General features: G+C 42.9%; 1 protein-coding gene across 1 annotated transcript in view; it reads right to left on the bottom strand.

Annotated features, from left to right (window-relative positions):
- The window catches only part of PIGM (phosphatidylinositol glycan anchor biosynthesis class M), a 92,818-nt gene that overhangs the window by 10,788 nt on the left and 54,122 nt on the right, over nt 1–27,908 (bottom strand). Inside the window, exons 2-4 of the mRNA XM_089654522.1 lie at nt 16,980–17,095; nt 3,921–4,164; nt 369–928 (exon numbers count right to left, since the gene is read on the bottom strand). Of these exons, the coding sequence (XP_089510648.1) occupies nt 369–928; nt 3,921–4,103 (743 nt within the window). The 5' untranslated portion in view covers nt 4,104–4,164; nt 16,980–17,095. The remainder of the gene's footprint in view (nt 1–368; nt 929–3,920; nt 4,165–16,979; nt 17,096–27,908) is intronic.

Below are 27,908 nucleotides of genomic sequence, written 5' to 3'. Positions count from 1 at the left end.
ATATCTTTTGTACTCATACACATTTTTTTTACCAATAAATACTATTAAGGGTCTATGCACACTGGCTTAAAAAATGCCAGTGCTCTTGGCAGAAAAAAAAATGCTAATTTTGAGTTTTGTACTAGGAGCATTTTGCATTTTTGAGAGTGGTTTTCTGTCAGAAAAAAAAGCTAAACAGAAGGGTTGCTGAGCTTAAAATATGTCTCTAAACGACCTAATGTGCACGGACACAGGATAAGGTTAGTTGTTTCTACAGGTAAAACGCTAAATTCCTCTAGGAGCAGCGTTTTTTTTTAAGCAAGTGTCCATGGACCCTAAAAACTAAAAGAAAAAAATGAAAACAAAAAAAAACAAACAAAAAAACTTACATATAATAAAAAGCACAGTTTAGCATCAGCAGTGTCAGACTCATGACAGCTCCAAAGACAAAAATATCCCAAGTTAGCAGCCTCTCAAGCCTATCCCACGCCATGTCAAACCATTTGGGTATAGAAAACTTTCCTTTATGTGTCTTTTTTTTCTTAGTCCTCTGTGCTTGCAGATATAGTACAGTTTGTAGAAGGAGAGCTACTGGGTAAATCTTCATGTGCACAGAATAACCATAGAGAAGTGCAGCTTTGACAAGATTATGCTTCAGCACATTATACAATACTGCCAGGACAAGCACAGCCAAAATAGATTCTGCATTTCCTCTGCTGGATACAGCCATTGGTAAAGGGTTAAAAAGCCAGAAAGCACTATACTTTTTCGCAGAGTGCTTGTCTAATCCTTGCAGTCTCAAGATTCTGTGGATTAAGTAGGCAGCAACTACATCACACCACACAAATAGCACCTTCCCAAATAGCTCTGAGATGTAGACGTTTGGAGTTAGGATCCAGGCAAGTAATGGAGTATAACGATAGGTTGCTCTCCGGTAAGGTGACAATCCCTGAAACAGAATAGAAGTCAGCATAACTTTAATTTCCTTTTGATATACTAAATGTTAAATATTTTGTCTAAGCCTAATATATACTGTATATATCATAGCATGCAGCAGCACATGAATTGGATATTGGTCAGGGCATTCTGCAACAGACAAGTTCATTAGTTTTAATTTTATTTGGGCTTTCTCCTTCCACTCCCTTGGTAACTTAACTCCCTGAAGCAACGTTTTTTTTCTCTTTTTGGCTCTTCCCCCCTACCTCTTACAAAAATGTAAAAACATTTTATGTTTTTTTACCTTCTGCTGTTTTTGGTGCTGCAAGGCAGCACTTCCAAATTTGTGTCCCAGGCTGGGCCCCGTTGCCTCCCAAGATTGCTATGTCACAGCTATCCCAGGAGGCAGTGTGCTGTGTATCTGTGCAAATGCCGAGCTTTTAGAATATTCGCACATTCGTCACCGGAAACTAGGGTGCCCATACATTAGAAATGGCAGCGTTTAAGTGTATGCATAGAAAAGCCTCTGCACATGTGCAGATAGCCTCCTCCAGGTCTCAAACACCTGGCAGAAACCAGCGGTGCATCTGCACATAGGAAAACCTTGCAAGATGGAGGCATAGAAGAGGGATAGGGGAGGGAATAAATGCAGCAATGAAATTCAAGCTTGCTTAAAGAGATTGCCCACTAACGCTCACCTTTCTCCTATTTCCCTGCCATTATATTGGAGCCCCACACAAAATAGCCAGGAAAGGGGTAACATGAACTCTTCCCATGATGCAATGTTTCGATCTAGAAGACAACTGAACACATTTAGAAGAGAGGAAATATCTTGTACCCACCTACACTTATACTCCCCTTCTTCACACTCCCTTGCAACTCATTTTGTCTTCCCTCTATGTGAGCTGTATATCTAATTCTTTCAGTAGATGGGGTTGATAATCTTACCCCCTCAATCATGTGTTCAAGCCTGATCCAATATTATCACCTAACAAGTGTCTAATCAGCCTCCCCAGCAGCTGGATAAATTCACAATGGCCCCTGGAGGTTAGCAACACAATTATCCCTTGAACCCAGTGCTGTTTGAATCAAAGTCCCAATACAATTCAAGGAATTCTCTTATTTTATCCAACAGGGGCGTATTTCCGCATGCGTATAATGCGCCAAACCCTTACCGAATGTTCTGACCCACAGAAAAAAAATGGGTCCAATAAACTTTTCTTTCCACAAAATCTGTGTCTTCACTGATAGGTGAAATCTTTCTCACATGTATCCCCAGGAAAAGGAAAATTCATATAGTGAAGTATCCTCTTAATCCATAAAACGTAATAGCTACTATTGTGCTTACATGTGCAAGTATCAACATGCAGTACACCACCATGTGATGTGTGCCGTCTTTCATCCCCCATTGTTCATATCCTTAAATTCCCAATCTTTTATGTCCTATATCACATAAAATCTTCTCCGAATCTTCTATCAATCAGCAAATGCTCCTCATGTGTTATCCTTGAAAACAAAACCCAGTGTAATATGTATATACTGTACACAATATCTGAATCACATTTTAAAATTGAGCTCACATTCTCTTGTGCTTCAAATGTGAAAAACAAATCACCCCATGATCATTCTAACCACATGGACCTTCCCCCACACTCGCAACTCCTTGCCAGTACTTTCCCTTATGACACAGGGTTCATTGGTTCAACTTTAGTCTCTCTTTGTTTGTATGTACATTGCCCTTCCATGTGCAACTTGCTGCAAATGCAAGTTATAGTTGAAGAAATGTGAAGAAACCTTTCAGATTGGCGACTGACAGAAGAACCAGAGGAGGTGATTTTATGTGCTATAGGATATAAAAGAATGGGTAAGGATATGAACAATAGGGGGATAAAAACGGCACAAGTCACATGGCGGTGTATGGCATTTTGTTACTTGTACATGTGAGCACAATAGTAGCCATTATGTTTTATGGATTCAGAGGATACTACACTATATGAGTTTTCCTTTTTATGAGGATACATGTGAGGAGGAATGAGCAAAATTTCACCTATCAGTGAAGACACAGAGATTTGTGGAAAGAAAAGTTTATTGGACCCATTTTTTTCTGTGGGTCAGAACATCTGGTAAGGGTCTGGCACATTATACACGAGGAGATACACACCTGTTGGGTGATATAAGAGACTTCCTAGTATTGAAGTGGGACTTTTGATTTATACAGCGCTGGGTTCAAGGGATAATTGTGTTGCTAACTGCTAGAGGGCACTGAGAGTTTATCCAGCTGCTGAGAGATTACCAAATTGTTTTCAGCTAGTTTCAGATAACCTGCAACCTGACCTGTTATTCTGCCTTCCTGTGTATGAACTGGCTTGTCTTGTGACCCGTCTTTGGACTTCAACCTACCTGTTGTGACCTTGGCCCATTTTCAACTCTGCTTATTATCTATCGATTCTGTATCTTTGCTTCTTAGCTGATCCTGACCTCAGCTCCATCTTCTGAATTGAAATCCCTTCTGCCCGCCAACTACTAATCTTGGTTTGTATCTTGCCTACACTTTTTTTTTTTTGCTCTGGTACCCTCAATTACAGCTAATCCCTGTTCACTGGTCTTCATCTTTGTGCTCTACACACTTCCACACTTCCAGTGCCTTGTGCTACTGCCAGCACACATGGATTTCAATAAAGAGCTTTAATCTGAGTCCATATGGACCAAAATCTGGCTGATGTGGAGGAGTGAGGGGGATTTCAGCCATAATACAATATTACATGCTGGGTTGATTCCTACATTCAGATTGCTTTTGTGGATGCAGAAATCTGAGGTTTTTTTCGTTCGGCCCACTAGTTGATTGAAAAAACTCACAGTGTGAACCTAGATTAAGCCTATAGCCAAAAAGTCCGTTTTTCTCAGGCTCCTGAGACCCATGCTTGGATCAGTAAACAATGAGAAATAAGATAGTTGAAGAGAATATTACCGTTATAGTGCAGCAATACAATGAATTCCAGAATTACCTGAGTGACATATTGAGCAGCATCTGTGAAGACATGGTAATCAATATCTGTGTATTTCACGATCATTGTATGGTCCTGGTAAACTCCATATAACACAAGGACTAATCTGACAATAAATGCAATTGAATACATCCACAGCTGTTCCCTAAACAAACTGTGAGCAAATTTTACCATCTTCTCCATCTTCAAATATTAGAGCAAATTAGTCTTTAAACTCTGTAGATTAGGGTGCTCATCCAAAACTCTGGTTTCAGGACAAAAAAAACAGGTTTAGTCATTTACAAAAGTACTAGCACAATTATGCTGGGTTCAAGCATAACCTCCAAAAATACAGATTTACATGTTAAGTGAAACTGCACTAGATAACAGTGTATTATGTAAATAAAATCACCACTTGGGGAGCCACACTCAAACATATCTGAATACAAGATACTGAACATACTTCTCACTAAATAGTTGTGCTGTCACTTGAAGGTGCTATTCATACTAGTGTAGATACAACAATGTATTAATAAAATTAGTGCAAAAATATGACAAAAACAAAGATCAATAAAAAGTCCATATATGTGAAATAGAATACAAAAAGTCCCAAAGTTGACAATATCAAACTGTGAATCAATCCGAATGATAACTGCTGTCCAAGTGAATGATACCAGTGCTCACACACTCCTTACCAGATGGAGAGATACAGCCACATTATCACTAACGGCAATTCAGGTTTGATAAGACTTCAGACAGATGGAAAGATGCAACTTTTAGGGCTCGTTCACACTTGGCTGTTTTACCAACGCTTGCCAAACGCCCCTATAGCGTTTGGCAAGCGTTGGTCCGGCGTTTGTGGGGCGTTATTAACGCTCGGCAAACGCTCCGCAAATGCCGCATGCGCAGTTTAGTGGCGGTTGCTAGGCGTTTGCCGAGCGTTAACGCCCCACAAACGCCTATAATACAGTTTGAGTGGTGTTACCGCTCCGCAAACGCCCCGCAACCGTGTCGCAACCGCACTGCAAACGCCGGCCGGGCGTTTGCGGAGCGGCACCATAGACGAGAATAGGAGGCTTCAAAGCCTCCTGACTCGACCAGAGGCGTCCGTTTTGCCGCGACGCAACGCGAACGCTCCCGTTAGAACAGCACCATGTGCTGTAATGTGCAGAATTGGCAGAGGCGTTTGGGAAGCGGTAAAAACGCTTCCCAAACGCCTCTCTGCCGCCTGCACACAAGGCTAGTGTGAACGTAGCCTTAGACATCAAATGAGCTTCGTGGTGACCCAGCCACAGCTGTTCAGGTCTGCTATGGCTCTATTCATGTGGCACAGGATGTAAAGACAGAAAAAAGGGCAAATCTTAAGTTTATTGCAGTAATTCGCTCACATGCGGTAAAATCGCATTATGCAGAAACCAATATGACATCACAAGCCTAGACACCGCCCAACCTGTTTCCACCACACAGTCATCATCAGAGAAGGAGAATGGCTGGTGAAATCAACAGAACCATTTAAATACTAAACAGGGTTATGGAGACAGCTGTGCACAATCAGGACTCCATGAATAAAATTGTCATGCAAATTAAGTGTGTATTCATGTGGTTGGAGACTCAACTTACTTAGGACCCCAAGTGGCAACAACACCATATAAGCTTTAATATAAATACATTGACAACTAAAATTCCCCAAGTAGACAAATACAGTTTAGGTATAGAAGATATGACTGTGTTCCTCTCCATAATCAGCTGCTGTCCTTACAAGAGGAGTATAATCAAAGGACCCCTGGCCTGGCCAATTACTGAAATTAAAATAAAAGGTCTCCTAAGAGGGCACCCTTAGGGGATAAAAGTGGTTATTTTTTTTTTAGACAAAAACCATAGCAAGGGAAAAGGAAGAAGACGTGAGGGTGCCAAGGAGGGAGAAGTAAACAGAGGAAAAGAAAGCATTAGATTCACCTTAGTGGAGTGGAATTAACGGAATCTGAACTCAATACACTGAATAAAAAGTTTGAAATGTTTCCCTAAATGTTCACTCAGCAAATTTACCTTGTTTATCAATTTTCAGAAATACATCAGAAAGCCAAGTACTGTATTAGAAAGACATTTTTTGTGAATCCTGTTGTAAGGATAATGAAGTGGCAGTCTGTTTTTTGATAATAGGTTATTATATTTTATGACCTCTAGGGGGCACTAGCCACCTTACTTTAACCACGACCTCCAAAAGGTTTTATCTCCTTCATGACCAGGGCATTTTTTACTATTCAGCACTGTGCTACTTTAACTGGCAATTGCTTGGTCATGCAACACTCTAGCCACATTAAATTTATAATGCTTTCTTCTGGTGGTATTTAACCGCTTCTCGACCGCCCTATAACAGAAACACTGCTACAGGGTGGCATGGGTGCGCAAAATCACAGATATATATACACACACAATTTCGCATTTCCGGGGAGGGAGACAGTGTGAGCGCCCTACCCGTGAAGGCTGTCAATCACTGGGTCCCGACGGGTGATTACCCGTCGGTGCCCGGTGATTGCTGAGCATCTCTGATGGGAAGGAGAACTGTTTGTAAACAAAACAGTTCTCATCTTACTGTCTCAACCACATGGCTTCTCGCAAACTGCAAATGAGACTTCTTATGGCTTTTGATCAACAATGGCTTTCTTCTTGCCACTCTTCTATAAAGGCCAGATTTGTGGAGTGCACGACTAATAGTTGTCCTGTGGACAGATTCTCGCACTTGAGCTGTGGATCTCTGCAGCTACTTCAGTTACTATGGGCCTCTTGGTTACTTCTCTGATTAATGTTCTCCTTGCCCGGCCTGTCAGTTTGGGTGGACGGCCATGTCTTGGTAAGTTTGCAGTTGTGCCATACTCTTTCCACTTCAAATGATGGATTGAACAGTGCTCCGTGAAATGTTCAAAGCTTGAGATTTTTTTATATATCCTAATCCTGCTTTTAACGTCTCCACAATGTTATCCCTCCCCCGTCTGGTGTGTTTCATGGCCTTCATGATGCTGTTTGTTCACTAATGTTCTCTAACAAACCTCTGAGGGCTTCACAGAACAGCTGTATTTATACTGGGTTACATTACACACAGGTAGACTCTATTAGGTGACTTCTGAAGGCAATTGGTTCCACTAGATTTTAGTTAGGGATATCAGAGTAAAGGGGGCTGAATACAAATGCACGCCACACTTTTCAGATATTTATTTGTAAATAATTTTGAAAAACATTTATCATTTTCCTTCCACTGCACAATAATGTGCCACTTTGTGTTGGTCTATCACATAAAATCCCCAAACAATACATTTGTTTTTGGTTGTAACATGAAAAAGGCACTGTAAATGGAGCCACAGCAGACCCGAGTAGCTGTTGTTGATATTGTGGCTAGGTAACCATGAGGAACATTTGATATTTATATGTTGCAGTCTTTCCATCTATCTGGAGCTGTATCAAACCTGAATTGCCATTGAGAATAATGTGACTGTATCACAGAAAAGCGCAATTGATCTTTGATAAAGCCATGCCTGTGGTGTAACACATATGGGGCTGGGGCCAGTGATTTAGTAAGTGATCACATAACCATATTCTGTAGGAAACATGGAGAGTTATGTGTGCAAACGTGAACGGTTAGACAGGACATCTTGGTTGGTTGCAGGCTGACTGGTAAGTTCAGCTGGGAATTTTTCTTTGTTGTTGTTTGACATGCGCTGCCGTTCTATGTACTCCTTGCTGCAAATACTAGTTATAGTTTGGGGCAGTTGCCACTTGTTTGTACAGTTGGTATATTGGTGAGAGGCACACTGGGCACCTTACCTGCCATTGTGCTATATGCTAGGTGTCCAGTGCACCCCTGTGCTTTTAAGGAGGGGTTGGCTCTCTTCAGGCTTACCTGCTCTCAGTCTACCCATTATTATGCATTTGCTTCTACTCTGGAGGCTCTCAAAATGTATAGCGTTAGGACTGCAAAAAATACTGGGGTGCCATGAAAAGGCACTGCAACTTATGCATGTACAGTGGGGATCGAAAGTTTGGGCACCCCAGCTAAAAATTTGTATTAATGTGCATAAAGAAGCCAAGGAAAGATGGAAAAATCTCCAAAAGGCATCAAATTACAGATTAGACATTCTTATAATATGTCAACAAAAGTTAGATTTTATTTCCATCATTTACACTTTCAAAATAACAAAAAACAAAAAATGGCGTCTGCAAAAGTTTGGGCACCCTGCAGAATTTATAGCATGCACTGCCCCCTTTGCCAAGCTGAGACCTGCCAGTGTCATGGATTCTTCTCAATCATCATCTGGGAAGACCAGGTGATGTCAATCTCAAAGGTTTTAAATGCCCAGACTCATCTGACCTTGCCCCAACAATCAGCACCATGGGTTCTTCTAAACAGTTGTCTAGAAAACTGAAACTGAAAATAGTTGACGCTCACAAAGCTGGAGAAGGCTATAAGAAGATAGCAAAGCGTTTTCAGATGTCAATATCCTCTGTTCGGAATGTAATTAAGAAATGGCAGTCATCAGGAACAGTGGAAGTTAAAGCAAGATCTGGAAGACCAAGAAAAATATCAGACAGAACAGCTCGCAGGATTGTGAGAAAAACAATTCAAAACCCACGTTTGACTGCACGATCCCTCCAGAAAGATCTGGCAGACACTGGAGTTGTGGTACACTATTCCACTATAAAGAGATACTTGTACAAATATGGTCTTCATGGAAGAGTCATCAGAAGAAAACCTGTTCTACGTCCTCACCACAAAAATCATCGTTTGAACTTTGCAAATGAACATATAGACAAGCCTGATGCATTTTGGAAACAAGTTCTGTGGACCGATGAGGTTAAAATTGAACTTTTTGGCCGGAATGAGCAAAGGTACGTTTGGAGAAGAAGGGGCACAGAATTTAATGAAAAGAACCTCTGTCCAAGTGCTAAGCATGGGGTTGGATCAATCATGCTTTGGGGTTGTGTTGCAGCCAGTGGCACAGGGAACATCTCACAAGTAGAAGGAAAAATGGATTCAATAAAACTTCAGCAAATTTTGGATGGTAACTTGATGCCATCTGTGAAAAAGCTGACGTTAAAGAGAGGATGGCTTCTACAAATGGATAATGATCCTAAACACACCTCAAAATCCACGGGGGATTACATCAAGAGGCGTAAACTGAAGGTTTTGCCATGGCCTTCACAATCTCCTGACCTCAACATAATTGAAAATCTATGGATAGACCTTAAAAGAGCAGTGCGTGACAGACAGCCCAGAAATCTCAAAGAACTGGAAGACTTTTGTAAGGAAGAATGGGCAAAGATACCACAAACAAGAATTGAAAGACTCTTGGCTGGCTACAAAAAGCGTTTACAAGCTGTGATACTTGCCAAAGGGGGCAGTACAAGATATTAACTCTGCAGGGTGCCCAAACTTTTGCAGACGCCATTTTTTTGTTTTCTGTTATTTTGAAAGTGTAAATGATGGAAATAAAATCTAACTTTTGTTGACATATTATAAGAATGTCTAATCTGTAATTTGATGCCTTTTGGAGATTTTTCCATCTTTCCTTGGCTTCTTTATGCACATTAATACAAATTTTTAGCTGGGGTGCCCAAACTTTCGATCCCCACTGTATTTGCAAATGTGTGCAAACTAAAACCCTGTTTTTAATGTGAACAATTTGACAGGGAGGGGAGGGGGGTGGGGGAGGAGAGAACAGCCAGGGGAAGAGAGAGAGAGACAGAACGGCCAGGGGGATAGAGGACAGAGAAGGGAAGGGGGAGAGAGGACAGAAAGAGAAGGAGGGAGGGGAGAGAGAGAGCAGAGGGGACAAAGAGGAGGGGGGTGAAAGAGGAGGGGGGTGAAAGAGGACAGAGAGAGAGGAGGGAAGGGAAGAGAGAGGAGGGGAGGGAAGAGAGAGGGGGAAGAGAGGACCAAGAGAGAAGAGCTGAGAGGGGGGGGACCGAGAGAGGGGGGAGGAGAGGACAGAGACGGGGGGGAGGAGAGGACAGAGACGAGGGGGGACATGAGAGGACGGGGGGGGGACATGAGAGGACGGGGGGGGAAGAGAGGACGGGGGGGGAAGAGAGGACGGGGGGGGAGAGAGGACGGGGGGGGGAAGAGAGGACGGGGGGGGGGGAAGAGAGGACGGGGGGGGGAAGAGAGGACGGGGGGGAAGAGAGGACGGGGGGGAAGAGAGGACGGGGGGGAGAGAGGACGGGGGGGAAAGAGAGGACGGGGGGGAAAGAGAGGACGGGGGGGGAAGAGAGGACAGGGGGGGGAAGAGAGGACAGGGGGGGGAAGAGAGGACGGGGGGGAAAGAGAGGACGGGGGGGAAAGAGAGGACGGGGGGGGGAAGAGAGGACGGGGGGGGGGGAAGAGAGGACGGGGGGGGGAAGAGAGGACGGGGGGGGGAAGAGAGGACGGGGGGGGAAGAGAGGACGGGGGGGGAAGAGAGGACGGGGGGGGAAGAGAGGACGGGGGGGGGGAAGAGAGGACAGGGGGGGGAAGAGAGGACAGGGGGGGGGGGGGAAGAGAGGACGGGGGGGGAAGAGAGGACGGGGGGGAGAGAGGACAGGGGGGGGGGAAGAGAGGACAGGGGGGGGAAGAGAGGACAGGGGGGGGGAAGAGAGGACAGGGGGGGGGAAGAGAGGACAGGGGGGGGAAAGATAGGACAGGGGGGGAAAGATAGGACTGAGACGGGGGGGAGGGGGGAGAGAGGACGGGGGGGGGAGAGAGGGGGGGGGAAGAGAGGACGGGGGGAGGGGGAAGAGAGGACGGGGGGAGGGGGAAGAGAGGACGGGGGGGGGGGGGGAAGAGAGGACGGAGGGGGAGGGGGAAGAGAGGACGGGGGGGGGAGGGGGGGGGGGGAGGAAGAGAGGACCTAAGCCTGACGTTCCTGCCTGCTGCCTGGAGAATACTTTGGCTGTGCTGAGCATATCTCTGCCAACAACCTGTACTGATCCAAGACTTTTTATGGACCATATTCCTGCCTGCATGCCAGCCTGCTGCCTGTACTGACCCAGGCACATTTATGGACCATATTCATGCCTGCTGCCTGGACAATTCCTTTGGCTGACCACATCTCTGCCTGTTTCCTGGACCAATGCTCTCCTCAAACAAAAGGTAATCTTGTGTTTACCCTTTGTTCAGCCTCCTATACTTTCTGACTAGTGAACATAGCATTGTGCCAGTACTAGTAGATTTGACTTGCTTGGCTTTTAGGAACAGAAACTGCTGTGGTTGAAGCTACACTATGCTATATTCACTGACCACTCTTAGAGAGGTGACCATTACAGTACATTGTTTTCTATACCGTGTTTGTTGATTTTTTTTTTACACAGATTACATTGTTGGGTACATAATCTGCTCAGACACTAAAAAGGTCTTACATATGTGGTATCCCCATGAGAAGTAGCGGAATGCATTTTGGGATAGAATTCTTGGTATGTTCATACTGTGTGTTAGAAATATCTTCTACATTGACAACTTTGTGTTAAAAAAAAAAATCCATTTTCAGTTTCTTTCCACATTTTTTCAAAAACTTTTGGCAAAAGAACTGAAATGTTTAAAATACTCATTATGCCTCTTAAAAAATACGTTGTGGTGTCTGCTTTATGAAATAAGGGAATTCTGTGGGTGTTTCTACTGTCCTGGTGCTCCAGGGCCTTCAAAAATGTGATAGTCAGGAAATTAAATGTGTAATTTTTGCCCCAAGGACACCTGAAGGTGCTACTTGGATGTTGGGCCTCTGTAAGTGGCCAGGCCGTAGAAAAGTCTCACACATGTCGTATTGCCATACTCAGGATGAGTAGCACAATGTATTTTGGGGTGTAATTCTTGGTATGTGCATGGTAGGAGTTAGAAATATCTTACAAACTGACAAAATTACAACTTTAAAAAACTCACAATGCCTCTTACTAAATACATTTGACTGTCTACGTCCCAAAAAGGGGTCATTTGTACTGTCCTGACATTTCATGGTCCCAAGAAATGAGATAGGAAGTCAGTACATCAAGGTTGATCAATTTCACAGACTAAATAACCCAAATTGGTGTATATTATTGTAATGGAACTGACCCAGACTGCGCTTGAGTACTTCCGTTAGAATACTGCTTCCCCATCCGAACACCGACAACAGACACCACAGCCGACCATACAAGACTAGACGACACCAGTCTTGAAGTAAACCAGGAGGTAGACTACTTTATTTGAACACAGATACATGATATATACACTCAGGGGACAATCCCCCCTCCCTGCATAATGACACATGGTGGGGCAATCTACATTTAGTAACAAGAGACACACAGGTATTCAAACTTCACACCAGCAGACAGTCCCATCAGGAGGGAGGGCTGCTGGAGACACGCCCCTACTAAGCTAATACACATAAACACATACATCCCATAACAGTTTGCTCCCAAGCCAAACAATAGAACAATGGGATGCAGCCACAAAACCTTAAACAATCAAACCCCCCCCACCCCACCTATCTCCTAAACAGGTCTACACCGTCTGAGACAAAGCCCACAGAATATTAGGACAGATTACCCTGTACCCCTAACAGGCACAGGGTGATTTACACATAAGAGGGATATAAGGAGCTGAGACAGGGGTCTCCCCACCTCTCCAAAGTGAGCTGAGTTCCATGGGCCCTCCACCCAAAGGGACTCCCTTCACAATTTTTTTTTACTAAATATATGTAGCACTATATATGTAGCACTATAAATTTTGGCCTAAATTTATGAAGAAAAATTACTTGTTTGCAAAATTTTATCATAGAAACTGGCTTTTTTTCAAAATGTTTGCACTTATTTTTTTCACTTATATCGCAAAAAATAAAAAACCCAGTGGTGATTAAATACCACCAAAAGAAAGCTCTATTTGTGTGAAAAAAATGATAAAAACTTTGCTTTTGTACTTTGTAGCATTGTCATTAAAAGGGTGAGAGCACTGAAAGCTGAAAATTGGTCTGGCCATGAAGGGGGTAAGTGTGTCCAGTACTGAAGTGATTAATGTTCATTTTGGGCATTATCCTCTGAAATGTTGGATGTATACGGGAGACACAATGTCTTTGTGAGAGGATTCCAATTGCAGCATACAGCAAAGTATTCCCTTAAAGGGACAGAGGCATACTGACCGAATATTGAGTAGATCATAACAAGTTGAGTTGCTTGTGGTGCTGGTGAGTGTTCTCATTTGGTGAGGTATATTTCATGGAAGACGCTTTATGGAAGATCCATGAACTGTACAGTATCAGGATATTATGCAAACACTGGAATTCACTGTGGATCACACTGACATTTTTGTATTTATGTATCATATATATTATTTTTCTTGCAGTGGTGCAGACCTGAATCAATTTATTTTATTTATATAATTGCGTAGGTGTTGTATAAAAGGAGCACTTGATCTCCAATTACCGAGATCTCTCCATCTGGTAAGGAGCGTGTGTGAGTACTGGTGTTCACTTGGAGAACACTTGTCATTCGAACTGATTCACAGTCTGAGATTTTCAACTGTGGGACTTTTTGCACTCTATTTCACATATATGGACATTTTATTGATCTTTTTTTATTTTCTTCATATTTTTGCACCAATACATTGTTATTGTATCTACATTAGTATAAATAGCACTTTCAAGTGACAGTACACTTATTTAGTTAGAAGTACAGTCATGGCCAAAAATATTGTCTGTCAGATAATGCACCACTTCGCCCAGAAATATGTTGCAATTACAAATGTTTAGGAATTCTCATGGTTATTTATCTTGTTTGTATTGGTATGACACAAACTGGGGAAACAAAAATCCATATTTGACACATTCCACACAAAACTATTGGCACCCTCAATTTAATATTTGGTAGAACACCCCTGAAATTTTAAATCAATCGCTTCCTGTAACCATTAATGAGTTTCTTTCACCTCTCTACTGGAATTTTGGACCACTCTTTCGCCAATTGCTCCAGGTTTCTCAAGACTGGAAGGGCTCCTTTTCACAACTGCAGTTATGAGATCTATCCACAGGTGCTCTATGGGATTGTGATTTGGACTCATTGCTGGCCAGTTCAGTACTCTCCAGCGCTTTGTTTTAAACCATTTCTGGGTCCTTTTTTGATGTGTGCTTTGGGTAATTGTCCTGCTGTATTACCCATAACCTCTGATGGAGACCCAACTTTCTGACACTGGGCCCTACATTGCACACCAGAACTCTTTGGTAGTCTTCAGATTTCATAATGCCATGCACACGGTCAAGACATCCAGTGCCTAAAGCAGAAAAGCAACCCCAAAACATCAGTGAACCTCCACCATGTTTGACTCTAGGGACTGTATTATTTTCTTTAAAAGGCCTAGTTTCTTTTCCTGAAAACAGAATGATGGGCTTTACCAAAAAGCTGTACTTTTGTTTTGTCTATCCACAGCACATTCACCCAAAAGGATTTTGTTTTCCTAAGGTAAGTTTTAGCAAACTCCAATTTGGCTTTTTTAGGTTTCTCTGTCAGCAGTGGGTTCCTCCTGGTTCTCCTACCATAGTGTCCCTTTTTATTCAAATGGCAACAGTGCGAGCTGACTCAGCTGTACCCTGTGCCTGAAGGTCAGCTTGAATTTGTCTGGAGTTGATCGAGGTTCTTTATCCACCATTTGAAAAATCCTTCATGGCAATCTTTGATCAAGTTTTTCTCTTTCATCTACTTCCAGAGAGATTAGCTACAGTGCCATGGGCTGTAAACTTGACAATGTTGCACACAGAGGACACAGGAACATTAGGATTTGGTAACTGATACAGTTGAGTTTAGTTACAAATTACAGGAGCATCACAAACTTGGAATGCAATTGTCAGGAATGGACTCTCCAATAGTGGTGGGACTCACCTGCCTTGTGGGTTGCAGTACCAGGACTGGCCAGAGGGTGCTCTCAGCAACCAGAGGCTTACTCCGGCAATTAGCCACCACCTGGGGCTGATTGCAGGTGGTGTATTTAAGGGATGGCCAGACCTGCAGTCTGTGCCTTGTTGTACTGTTTGCTTGGCCCTGGTTTCCTGATCCTGTTACTTCTGTCCTGACTCTGCTTGAACTCTGCCTGTACTGACCTCGGCTAGTCCTGACCACTCTCCCGCCTGCTCCTGGTACTCCGTTTGCTACCGACCCGGCCTGCCTGACTACTCTTGTATTGTATGTTTGTTATCTCTTGGAGGTTTGGTTCAGTTTGTTTGCAATGTGTTTATGTTTAGTTTTGCACTGCGTTGGTATTGTTAGTCTTAATAAATTATATTATTTACTATATCTGAAGCTTGCGTTTCCCTGTGTCAGTCCACGCACTTCTGGTCATACCCGCATCCCTGACAGCAATTATATCTAACAATTTTGAGAAGATGCCAACATTTTTGTCCAGTCCATTTTTGGGGTTTTGCATTGATTGTGCCAGATTTGGCTTTTTTTGTCTCTCCACTTTTTGTGTCATACCGATACAAATAAAAGAAATTACCACGAGAATGCCTAAACATTTGTAATTGAAACAATTTTCTGGGTGAAGTGGTGCATTATCTGACCGAAATCTAGGGGTGCCAATAATTTTGGCCATGGCTGTATTTTTTATATCTAATTTTGGAGGGATTTCCTCTCTTGTGTTGGCTATGGGACAGGAAGTGAGGGGAAATATCCCCCAATGGGACACAGATAAAGCAAAAATAAAAACTGATAGAGGTTATACCCTCCCTTGCTCTATCCGAAAATGGGGAGAAAAAAGTTTTGCCTTTAGTTCTACTTTAAAAATAAATATGTTGCGCTACCCCTTTAAATGTGCAAACAATGATAGTCTAGATACAATAAAAATAAGTGGCAGGTGACATCAATAGACAGTATAGTGAAAAATCACAAAACAAAAAGTTAATCTCCATTTAGGGCTGGTTCACACCCTATTTGCACAAGGAACGTGGTTCGCATTCCTGTGCAACTCAGTGTGGTGCGAATTCAGAATGCACTACTTTTCACTAATGCATCACACCAAATCGCACAGTACTGATGTACCATGTAATCCAGTGCAGGCAAGCACACTGCAATTGCAGTTTGTGTCTGGGAAATATACTGACACCCAGAGAAGATCGCACACTCCATGCTTTTGTGAGCGTGGTGCGGGAAATATGCATGGCACACGGATTCCCACACTGAATTCTGGTGTGAACGAGCCCTAAGTGCTCTGTGTAAGCTATATTTACACGTGCGAGCTTCAGTTATCCACCACCAATGCAAATCCAAGCCTCTTAGCAGAAGCAAGGACCTCCATTTATTGAGGTGAGGTTAATAATGATCTCAGTTTGCTAAACTCAGTTTAGGAGCTTAGCAGAGCGAAGGGCAAAGTTTAGCAGCGTGACTTCATCATGCTCACCAGCAGACAGCGCTGTTATCTCTTTGCTGTTGCTATTTCTTTATCTGTAAATATCCATCAGTTTCAACTAGTAAATCACACATTTTTATACTTGATTATGCTATGTGCCCTGTCTTCCTTCTTAAGGCCCACGGACCATCATTGCTTACATTGTGGCAGTTTGCTAGCTATATTTTCAGCGATGATGCATATGCGCTCATGACCTCAATATATGGAGGTCCTGTGCTTCTAAGTAAGAGGTGTGGATTTGCATTGGTGGTGGATCACTGAAGCTGGCACATGTGAATATTGCTGACACAGAACATTTTTTGGAGATGGTCTATTTTGCGATTTTCACTAGACTGATAATGTCACCTACCACTTCTTTTTATTGCATTTAGATTTTCACTATATTACACTGTTCAGTGTGTGTTTTTGTTTCACAGTGTTATTGTTGATTGCACATTGAAAGGGTAGTGCAAAATTTATTTTTAAGTACATATTTACATGTAACATTCTAGCAAAATTATTTCTCACAGTTTATAAATTATATTTATCAAGCCAAATAGTGAATACTTTATGCAATTACGTGTATGTATCAAGGACATCAAAGCATAAAAAACATAACAATACTATAATAAAATATTAAAGAGAACACCATTATACGTTAGCATACATGTAATTGCCAATGGTTGATGTATTCTGAGCAAGATCCATACCTCTTAAAGAAACGCTCCCAAACTTCACCCCGACCAGATTTACAACGAACACTTAACACAGAAGCGAAGTGACTTTGATGCAAAAACAATTGCAGTAACATGGTCCACTAAGACACCTGGTGAAAGAATAAGACATGGATTAGGTCCATCAAGGAGGCCTTTATACATGTTCAAGATGGCATTGGCTGAACAAGATAAAAAGAACAATATCGCTCAACCATCATCACAAAATTCATTAAGGAGCTATAAAGGATCCTCTTATAAAGGCAAAATAATTAGGATAGAACCCCTAGAGGGTGCAGAAAATAAACATTAACATTTTAATTTGAAATTACAAATAACAAAAGTCCATCCAGTTCAACCATTAAAAAAAAAAGTTCTAATCCTACACCCACAGTTGATCCAGAGGAAGGCAAAAAAAACCCCCAGCAAAGCACGATCCAATTTGCTCCTGCAGGGGAAAAAATTCCTTCCTGATCCCCCGAGAGGCAATCGGATATTCCCTAAATTAACTTTACCTATAAATGTTAGCATCCAGTTAGCATCCAGTTATATTCTGTGTATCCAAAAAAGAATCCAGGCCTTTTTTAAAGGCAAATTTGTCTATTATTTTTTCATCAAAACTGAACAGAAGAAAATATGAGAACTAGAGATAGATCATGTTCCATCATACAAGAAGCTTTACGGAAGGGTCTGGGAAACCAATTAAGCATCCGGGCTAGTAATGTGGCTCTATAATATATCTCAAAGTCTGGTAAACCCACACCTTCGAGTTTCGGGTGGGTAACCTATATTTTAACCTTGAGAGCCCTTGGTGCCAAATAAATCTAATCGAAAGGGAGCGTAGTGAGAGAAAAAGAAAACTTCTGGGTATGACAATCGGGACAGTTTGGAAAAGGTATAGCAACTTAGGTAAGGTGTCCATCTTAAGGGTGTTGATGTGACCGAACCAGGGTAGAGCTGAAGTGACCTAGGAAGCCAGATCTTTTCGAATACGTGAAAGCAAGGGTAAGTAATTAAGGGAATATAGAGCATGAAGATCAGCAGAAATCATGACCCCCAGGTACGTAATAGCCTTTGGTTGCCATTGAAATTAGAGCATAGGTTCGCCAACACATGATTAGGCAAAGAGATATTCAAGACCTCCTTTTAGATATGTTAAGTTTAAAGTTACGAAAGAGACTGAATCTACGGAATTCATGGAAAAGACTGGAGTGAGATAAGTGGCTGTTGAACGTAAACTAGAAGGTCATCTGCATACAGGGAAAGTTTATGATGTGCGGAGGGAGTGCGGATGTCCAGGATTGAGTCATTAGCTCGTATAGCTCTTGCAAGGTGTTCCATTGCTAAAACAAAGAGAAGAGGCGAGAGGGGACAACCTTGTCTAGTCCCATTTGATATGGGGAAGGGCGAAGAAACCGTACCGTTTACAAGGACAGACGCCGAAGGATGAGAATAGAGGGACATAATCCGAGCAAAGAATCGCAAACCCAAACCAATTTGTTTTAAGGTAAGATATAGAAAATGCCAGTCAACGCGATCGAATGCCTTCTCAGCGTCAAATGAAAGGAAGCATGTCTTTAAGCCGTGCTGCTTAACAGAAGAGATAAGATGGATTGTTTTAGAAGTATTATCTCTAGCTTTGTGACCAGGAACAAAGCCAATCTAATCGTGGTGGATTAAAGTTGGTAGAAAAGGTGAGAGGCGGCTCGCTAGAAGTTTAGCAAAGAGCTTAAGGTCTAGATAAAGTAGAGAAATTGCACGATAGCTACTGCAAAGAGAAGGGTCTTTACCCGGCTTGGGGAGAACCGAAATATTGGCGGATAAAAAAAGCAGATGAAGGTATGTTCATATCGTCGATAACACTAAAAGCTGGGGCCAGAAGCGGGCCCAGTTGGGAGCCGAATGTTTTGTAAAATCACGGAGTAAACCCGTTCGGACCCAGTCACTTACCAATTTTCAGGGCCTTAATTACCCCAAGAACCTCCGTAGTCGAGAAAGGCTCCTCTAGATCCAAGGCGTCCTGGGCACCCAGAGTCAGCAACGCTGTCTTTGCAATGTATTGGGACATAGCTGGGAGGGAAGAAATGGGAGGAGCATCAGAATCCACCGAAGAGAAATTATACAGTTGAGAATAATCATGCTCAAAACGCAGAAGAGATTCCTTAATTGTGGTAAATTTTAGTATCGTCAGGCGCCTTGATATGCTGGATCGGACGTCAGGAAGGTCGAGGGTGGAGTACACGCGCCAGGTGTTGGCCACATTTATTAGCTAGGGAGTAATGAGTGTTGTGTGCTTTGTCACGTGCAACAAGGGAGGATGAATCTAAAAGTTGGAGTAAGTCTCTACGAGCGTTAGATAAGTCCACCGCAAGCCTCGGTTCCAATGTACGTTTGTGGAAGATTCTAAACTCGCTATGAGTGAAAATAGGCGACGCATCTCTGCCATCTGAGCCTTTTTTTAAACGAGAGCCATGCTTAATAAGAACCTCTCTAAGGACACATTTAAGAATCTCCGATTGAGTTAGAGGACTGGTAGTATCCAATGTGTGATCAAAAACAAAGTCTTGGATAGTCTTTGTGATGTCCACGATACATAGAAAATCTTTGAGCAGAGTATCCTTCAGGAGCCACGAAAAGTGACACAAAGACAATGGTCGATCCTGAATCATAAGATGGATTGGGGCGTAGTCTGACCATAAAAAAAATGGCAGAGAGGATGAAGTCAGACAATCCAGAAAAGACTGTGAAACAAAGAAATAGTCTATACGACTGTAGGACGCATGAGCTGCAGAATAAAAACTATAGTCTCGCTCCAAAGGATGTTGGATGCGCCAAACGTACACTAAGTGTTATTCATGTAAACACAACTTAACTTGGGATAAGAACGATGGGGAGAGAGATTAACCCGTGGAAGTGTATAGGTCTGGAGAGAGAGCTATGTTAAAGTCCCCTCCGACAATGAAACAGGGACCCCAAAAGCGGACAGCGTAAAGAGGACCGCTGCAAGAAATGGAGCCTGATCTTGATTGGGAGCATAAATGTTCACTACTGTAAAAACAAAATCATGGTATTTCAATTTGAGGAAGAGGTAGAGACCTGCAGGATCAACTAGTGAGTCCAAGACCTCCGAGTCGAAGGTATGATGAAAGACCACCGACACCCCCCTAGACATGGCCTGCGGGTTAGTTCTATGATACCACTGAGTGTAGTAACGGTTATGGAGGACAGGGATACCATCGGAGTGAAAATGGGTCTCCTGAAGGAGCAAGATTTGCGATCCATGTTTATGGAAATGGTAGAGCATCTGGCTCCACTTCTCCGGAGTGTTAAAGCCCCTGCAATTAATACAAGGAAAATGTAATGGGAGTCATATTTGTCTTGATAGAGGAAACAGGAAAAAAAAATGTGTCACCGATCGAGCTCCACCCAACTGCCCTCGTCCCCCGCAGCTAAAGAGAGAGAGAGAGAGAAAAAAAAAAAACCCAATAAGAAAAAGGAATTAAAAGAAAAGGCAAACAGGAAAAGAATAAAAAACCAAGAAAAGGTAGAGCAGAAAAAGGAAGAGAATAATAGACAGGCAAGCTGTCTAACTGTCTAAATAACGTACAGTGTGATACTGCATAGCACACTGAAGGCCTAGGTGGGGAACGTCAGAGGAACAGGTCCGATCCCGACCCAGGCCTCCCGCAGGCAAATGATAACCTTGAGTGAGGCCATCCTCGAATGAGGATGACCCCCCTCTACAAAACGTGTTCAGTAATCACTCAAACAGGCATGAAAAAACAAACCCCCTCCCCCGATAAACAGGCATAAACATAATCCAACACTGACAGGGTATAAACAAATCAAATAGTGAGAGGGCCCAAAGCCCCCCGGGACTATGACCGAAGGTGTTCCCCCATGCCATGGCAAACGGTGGTGGCGGGGCCAGGAATGAGCCTCAAGTCATAGTCCCAGGGTCCAAAAGACAACAGGCACAAGTATAAGTCATAGATCCAACAAGAGCAACCAAAAGGACACATAAAAAACTGTAAGAAAAAGAAGACGGGAAGAAAGGATAAGGAATCAGCCGTCTGGGATCTTCCAGGAGGAGAATCTGGAACGGTTGTTCTTCTTTCGTTTGGACCGCTGCCAGGAAGAAGGAAATGGAAGGCCTGGGGTCAGGAGCTGGAAGGGCCAGTCCGGGAGGGACACCTGAGGAAGCTCAAACACACCGAGAAATGTGGGCAAGTCCCCGAGAGTGCGCAATTGAGCAGATTTGCCATTCTGTGAAGAATTAAGTTGAAATGGGAAATGACACTGTTAGCGAAAATGTCTCCCTTGTAACAGCTGAGTAAGAGGACGCAGGGCCCTGCGCATGACCAGTGTCTGGCGGGAGAGATCAAGGAGGAGCATCACCAGCACTTCATTGAAGAGAATGGTGTCTTGCGTACTGGCCGCACGCATAATGGCATCCTTGACCTTGAAGTAGTGAACCCTGCACAGAGTATCACGGACAAAAGATGAATCAGGGTTTGTGGGGCCCATTGTGCGATGCACGCAATCCAATTCAATATGAGTATCTTTAGGTTGCTGTAGTAGTTGATTAAATATGGCTGTAACCGTCGCAGCTAAATCTTTAGATTCAACAGTTTTTGGTATGTCCCTGATCCGGATATTATTACGGCGATTCCTGTTTTTAATGTCATCTTGTTGGCACGAGTTGTTGTATTAAAACTGTATGGGAGTTAAGGGTGTCTTTGTAGGATTGTATGGCGTTACACAGACCATCAGCAATATTTTCAATCTCTTCCATATGCAAACAAATATTTTGTTTAAGATCAGAAATTTCCTGTGTGCTTTCAATACGTTTCACACATTGTTCAAAATCTGCCTTTGTAGGGAGCGATTTAATATAGGTGTGCAGGGATTTCATGTGGGACTGTGTGTATTGTGGTCTCAAAATGGGATCCCCAGGAGGAGAAAGTGAACCTCGAGGGCTTACCTGCCCGTCTTCATGAAGCCCTACATCCACAGGGGATGAGGAAGGGAGAGATGCCGATGCCATATTAGAGGCCGGGGCGCCCGAGGCCTCGGACCAGGTCAAGAACCGGCTCATATCACCGCCAGACCGGCCATCCGTTGCTCTCCGAGTGGTCCGGTGCCGATTTTTGCCCATGATGGGGGAGGAAGAGAGCCTGTGAGTGAGAAAACAGGCCTGCTGCGGACGTCCGGGCCGGGAGCTGAACAGAGGTGCTGCCTATCGCTCCATGCGCCAAGCTACGCCCCTCCAGGCCTTTTTTAACTAGCTGCCGACCGAAGATAGCTGAATGACGGCTGCACTGCGGCCGGCCAGTTCTGGGTGGACGTCATATGACGTCCTCCCAGAACGCGCTCTCCTGCGCGCCCCAGGGGGCGCGCACCCGGCGATCTCCGTGAACGCTGTGTCTTACGGACACAGCTGATTACGTGATGTGGTAAAAGGCCAATCACAGCGGCCTTTTACCACGTGATCAGCGGTGTCCAATGACACGCTGATCAGAGGGAAATGCAAGTGCCGGTTCTCGGCTGCACTTTCCTCACACTGTCAGATCGTGAGGAAAGTACTGCTGAGAACCGGCAGTTGTCAGAGCGGGGATCGGCACCGATCATCAGGGCACTGATGATCAGTGCCCTGATGATCTGTGCCCAGCAGTGCCACCCGCAAGTTCCGCCCACCTGTGCCCAGCAGTGCGCCCACTAGCTCCGCCCACCCGTGCCCAGCAGTGCACCCACCTGTGCCCAGCAGTGCACCCACCTGTGCCACTCTGCAGTGCCACCTACCTGTGCCCAGCAGTGCCACCCACCTGTGCCCAGCAGTGCCACCCACCTGTGCCCACCCACCAGTGCTGCCCACCAGTGCAGCCCAGCAGTGCCACCCACCAGTGCAGCCCAGCAGTCAGTGCCCAGGGGTTGTGCCAGTCAGTGCCCATCAGTGATGCCAGTCAGTGCCGTCTATCAGTACCCATAATCAGTGTCACCTATCAGTGCCGCCTATCAGTGCTGCATATTAGAGCCGCCTATCCGTGACACCTCATTAGTGCTGCCTATCAGTGCCCTTTAGTGCTGCCTATCAGTGCCCATCAGTGCCGCCTATCAGTGCCCATCAGTGCTGCCTCATCAACGCACATCAGTGAAGGAGAAAAAATACCTGTTTGAAAAATTTTATAAAAGAAACAAAGAAACTTTTTTTTTTTTTCAAATTTTTTGCATTTTTTTTTATTTATAGCGCAAAAAGTAAAGCGCCCACTGGCGATTAAATACCACCAAAAGAAAGCTCTATTTGTGAGAAAAAAATGATCAAAATTTCATATGGGTACAATGTTGCATGACCGCGCAATTGTCAAAGTGCGGCAGCGCTGAAAGCTGAAAATTGGCCTGGTAAATAAGGGGGTATAAGTGCCTGGTAGGCAAGTGGTTAAAGCAATCCACTGAGCTAGCCAGAACCAACTCTTGAGTGAGTCTATTCCACATTTTCACAGCTCTTACTGTGATGAAACCTTTCCATGTTTGGAGATTACATTTCTTTTCCTCCAGACATAAAGAGTGCCCCCTTGTCCCCTGTGATGATCATATCCCCCTTAATCTCTTCTGAAGAGAGAATAAATTCAGTTCCACTAATCTTTCCTCATAGCTGAGCTCCTCCATGCCTCTTATCAGTTTGGTTGCCCTTCTCTGTAATTTCTCCAGTTCCCAATGTTCTTTTTGTGAATTGGTGCCCAAAATTGAACTGCATATTCCAGATGAGGTCTTACTAATGATTTGTACAGGGGTAATATGATATCTCTCTCTCTGGAGTCTATAGCTCTTTTAATACAAGAGAGAATTAGAGGATGTGAAAAACAGATCTACAAGATTTTTTCTGCAAATACACAGACTCCACAAAACTATAATTTATTTCTAATTATTATAATTATTTCTAGTACTATAAAATCTATTCCAAGATCTTGCACTTGAAATATGCATCAAAAGACTGAAAGTTATTGTAAAGGTTTTTTTGGGGGGTTTTTTTTTTTTAAATATCAACCATTTCATACTCTCCAGCTCTGTTCAATGGTTTTGGATGGTGGATCCTCCACTTCTTAGATCCTACGCCAGTGCTCCTGGCCCCTCTCCCCTGCCAAATGCAGCAAGGCTAAGAACCTTCTAACCAAGCATTGTCCAGAAGATTCTGCATTGTCCATGTTTGGGATTGAACTCAGCAGGGTGACCCCTAGACATGTCTAAACCAACCTGGAAGGCCCACACAGACTACTTCTTTCAGACAAGTCCTCTAAAATGTGTTTGATGTCCTGAGTGATGGTTAGGGCTTTGTCCTAGCCAAGTGGCCTCTAAACTATAGCCCAAGAGCCAGATGCAGCCCTTAGGGCACTATTTATCCCACTGAAACAAGACTTTTTTTGTCCACCGACACCAACAATGGGGCATAATTCCTGACACTGATATCAGCAATGGGGCACTATTACTCCTACTGACAGCAATGACGGGGCACTATTCCTCCCCCTAATACCAAAGATGAAGCACGGTTTACTCTCACTGATGCCAGGAAAAATTCAATTCCTGCTGGCCACAGTCAGTAAAGACTGAAGGGTCATAAACTGGCCCTTTGTTTATAAAGTTTGGAGACTCCTGTTCTAGCTGGTATCTTTTCAATCCCTGTGTCATATTTTTCTGCAGTTTCAGAGCTTTAAAGTGGTTCTAAAAGGTGTTTTTTTTTTACCTTAATGCATAGAATGCATTAGGGTAAAAAAAATATACCCTTCTGTGACCAGTTCCCCTCCAGCCCTCCCTTATACTTACCTGAGCCGGATCTTGATCTAGTGCTGTGCCCAAGACAGAGGCAGCAGCAGGAGATTATGTGACCTGATAATAGGTATATACAAGCATCTTCCTTCTACGGGGTAGTTAGAATAGGGGGATGTAGAGGGGAGATGAATTAAAGTGGAGCTCCACCCAAAAGGGGAAGTTCCGCTTTAAGGCCTCGTCTCCCGCTCCCTGTTAATGATTGGCACCTTTGGGGGTGCAGGAGGTCGCTGTAGCCAAATTTGAAAGGTACTCGCGCCCACTTCTGCTGTGGTTGCCTAGGCGATCGGAAGTTGTCCTCCCCCTCCCCGTAGTCTTCTGAGGCACGTGACAGGTCCCAGAAGACTACGGACCATTCACAAAGTGCAGCACTACTCACAGCTGAGTACCCACACCGAAGATGCCGGAGGCACAGGATGGCCGGTGAACCTGGCTTTGGTGAGGACACTGCTGGATCGAGGAACAGGTGAGACTTTTTTTCAAAGTCAGCAGGTACAGTTTTGGTAGCTGCTGACTTTTTTTTTTTTTTAATTTTGACTGGAGCTTCACTTTAAGATCAGATAGTTATAGCCTGGCATTCCACATTATACTTATACGTAGTTTATAAGGCTGAAGAAAAAAAAAAAAAGACACCAGTTCATAGATTTCAACCTGTGTGCATGTGTGTGATTTTTATACTGTATCAATTCCCATAGCCCTGTATATTTTGCTTCCTGAAGAATACATCTAAAAAGGTTTTATTTTAAATCATTGGATACTCAACTAGTACCACTTCTTGGGGAAGGGAATTCCACAGTTTTACTACTCTAACAGTAAAAAAACAAAAAATGTTTTTTTCTGCAATCTAAGGTTAAACCTCCTTTCTTCTAGCGTGGTTGCAGAGCCTCCCTACCTCGGACACGGCCGATGACAAATCTGAGTACCGGCCCCTGTTGCCGGTACCATGTGACCAGCTGTGTCACATGACAGTTGTATACAATGGATGGCTTCATTCATGCCATCCATTGTATACTAGTGTCTAGCTGTTAATGGTCACAGCAGGTCACATGCACATGTCATGTGATTAGCTGTGGCCAAATCACAGCTAAGCACAAAAAAAGAAAAAAAAAAAAAAACCTGAATGAATCGATGTCATTCAGGTAAATGCTTGCTTATAGCAAAGTAATTCTTTGCTATAAGCAAATTGTGTAAAAAAAAAAAAAAAAAAATACTGATCACTTCCCCAAAGTAGTACAATGTTACTATGGTAACATTGTACTACTTTGGTCATGGTAAGATATGAAAAAAAAAATCTTGGCAAAAAAAAAAAAAAAAATTTAATAAAAAAAAAAAAATATATATATATATATATTTTTTTCCATACTGTCACCAGTCAGTGTCCCTGTTCACCGCCATGCCAGTTATATGATGATGCTGTACTGTACTGGTGGCAGTATGTAAAAAAAAACAAAAAATTGTGAAAATAATTTTTTTCATTTTTTCATTTTCCGAAAAATTATGACAAAAAAAATACAACTTCAAAAAACTCGCCATGCCTCTTATGAAGTACGTCGGACTGTCTACTTCACAAAAAGGGGTCATTTGGGGGATATCTGTACTGTTCTAACATTCTTGGACCTCAAGAAATTAGATTGGCCGTCAGTACTTCAGGACTGATCAATTTTCAGATCTATACCATAGTTTGTGAACTCTATAACTTTCCTACAGTCTAAATAATACATCCTAATTTGGGTTATTTTCACCAAAGACATGTAGCAGAATACATTTTGCCCTAAATTTATGAAGAACAATTATTTATTTGTAAACTTTTATAACAGAAACAAAGAAAAACGTGTTTTTTTTTCAAAATTTTTGGTCTTTTTTTTGTTAATTTAGCAAAAAATAAAAACCCCGGCGGTGATTAAATACCACCAAAAGAAAGCTCTAGTTGTGTGAAGAAAATGATAAAATTTTAGTTTGGGTACAATGTTGTATGACCACGCAATTGTCATTCAAAGTGTGAGAGCGCTGAAACCTGAAAAATGGCCTGGGCAGGAAGGTGTAAAATTGCCCAATATTGAATTGGTTAAGCAACCTTTGATATATTTGTACATTGCAATGATATCTCCTCTTAAGCACCTCTTCTCCAGAGTGAATTTCTGTAAACTCTGTAATCAGTCCTCAATCCCCCTTATTAACCATTAGCCGCCCGGCCAATGGCCGTTTGGCGGCTTCAATTGTGTCCCTGCATTCCGGGTGCACGCCATTTGGCGTGCTCCCGCACATGCACCGTTTGCGCTAATGCAGAGCGGAGCAGCAGTGCGATCTGTCACCCGCCGTGCACCTCGGACACGGCCGATGACAGACCCGAGTACCGGCTCCCGTTGCTGGTACCATGTGACCTGCTGTGACCAATCACAGCAGGTCACATGACAATTGTATACAATGGATGGCTTCATTCATGACGCCATCCATTGTATACTAGTGCCTAGCTGTGAATAGTCACAGCTAATCACATGCACATGTCATGTGATTAGCTGTGACCAAATCACAGCTAAGCACAAAAAAAAAAAAAAAAGCTGAATGAATCGATTTCATTCAGGTAAATGCTTGCTTATAGCAAAGTAATTCTTTGCTATAAGCAAATTGTGTAAAAAAAAAAAAAAATACAGATCACTTCCCCAAAGTAGTACAATGTTAATATGGTAACATTGCACTACTTTGGTCAAAGTAAAATATGAAAAAAAATCTTAAAAAAAATAAAAAAAATGTAATAAAAAATTAAATATAATAAAAAAAAATAAAAAAAATTTAAAAAAATATATATATATTTTTTCATATTGTCACCAGTCAGTGTCCCTGTTCACCGCCATGCCAGTTATATGATGACGCTGTACTGCACTGGTGACAGTATGTAAAAAAAAAAAATTGTAAAAATAATTTTTTTAATTTTTTCATTTTCCGAAAAATTATGACAAAAAAATACAACTTCAAAACACTCGCCATGCCTCTTATGAAGTACGTCGGAATGTCTACTCTGCAAAAAGGGGTCATTTGGGGGATATCTGTACTGTTCTGACATTCTTGGACCTCAAGAAATTAGATTGGCCGTCAGTACTTCAGGAT

The sequence above is a fragment of the Staurois parvus genome, unplaced genomic scaffold (assembly GCF_062004578.1).
Source record: "Staurois parvus isolate SC_StPar_1 unplaced genomic scaffold, SC_StPar_1.0 ptg000772l, whole genome shotgun sequence".
Lineage (NCBI taxonomy): Eukaryota > Metazoa > Chordata > Amphibia > Anura > Ranidae > Staurois > Staurois parvus.
The sequence above is the reverse complement of the archived record's forward strand: the minus strand, read 5'-3'. Positions and strand labels throughout refer to the sequence as shown.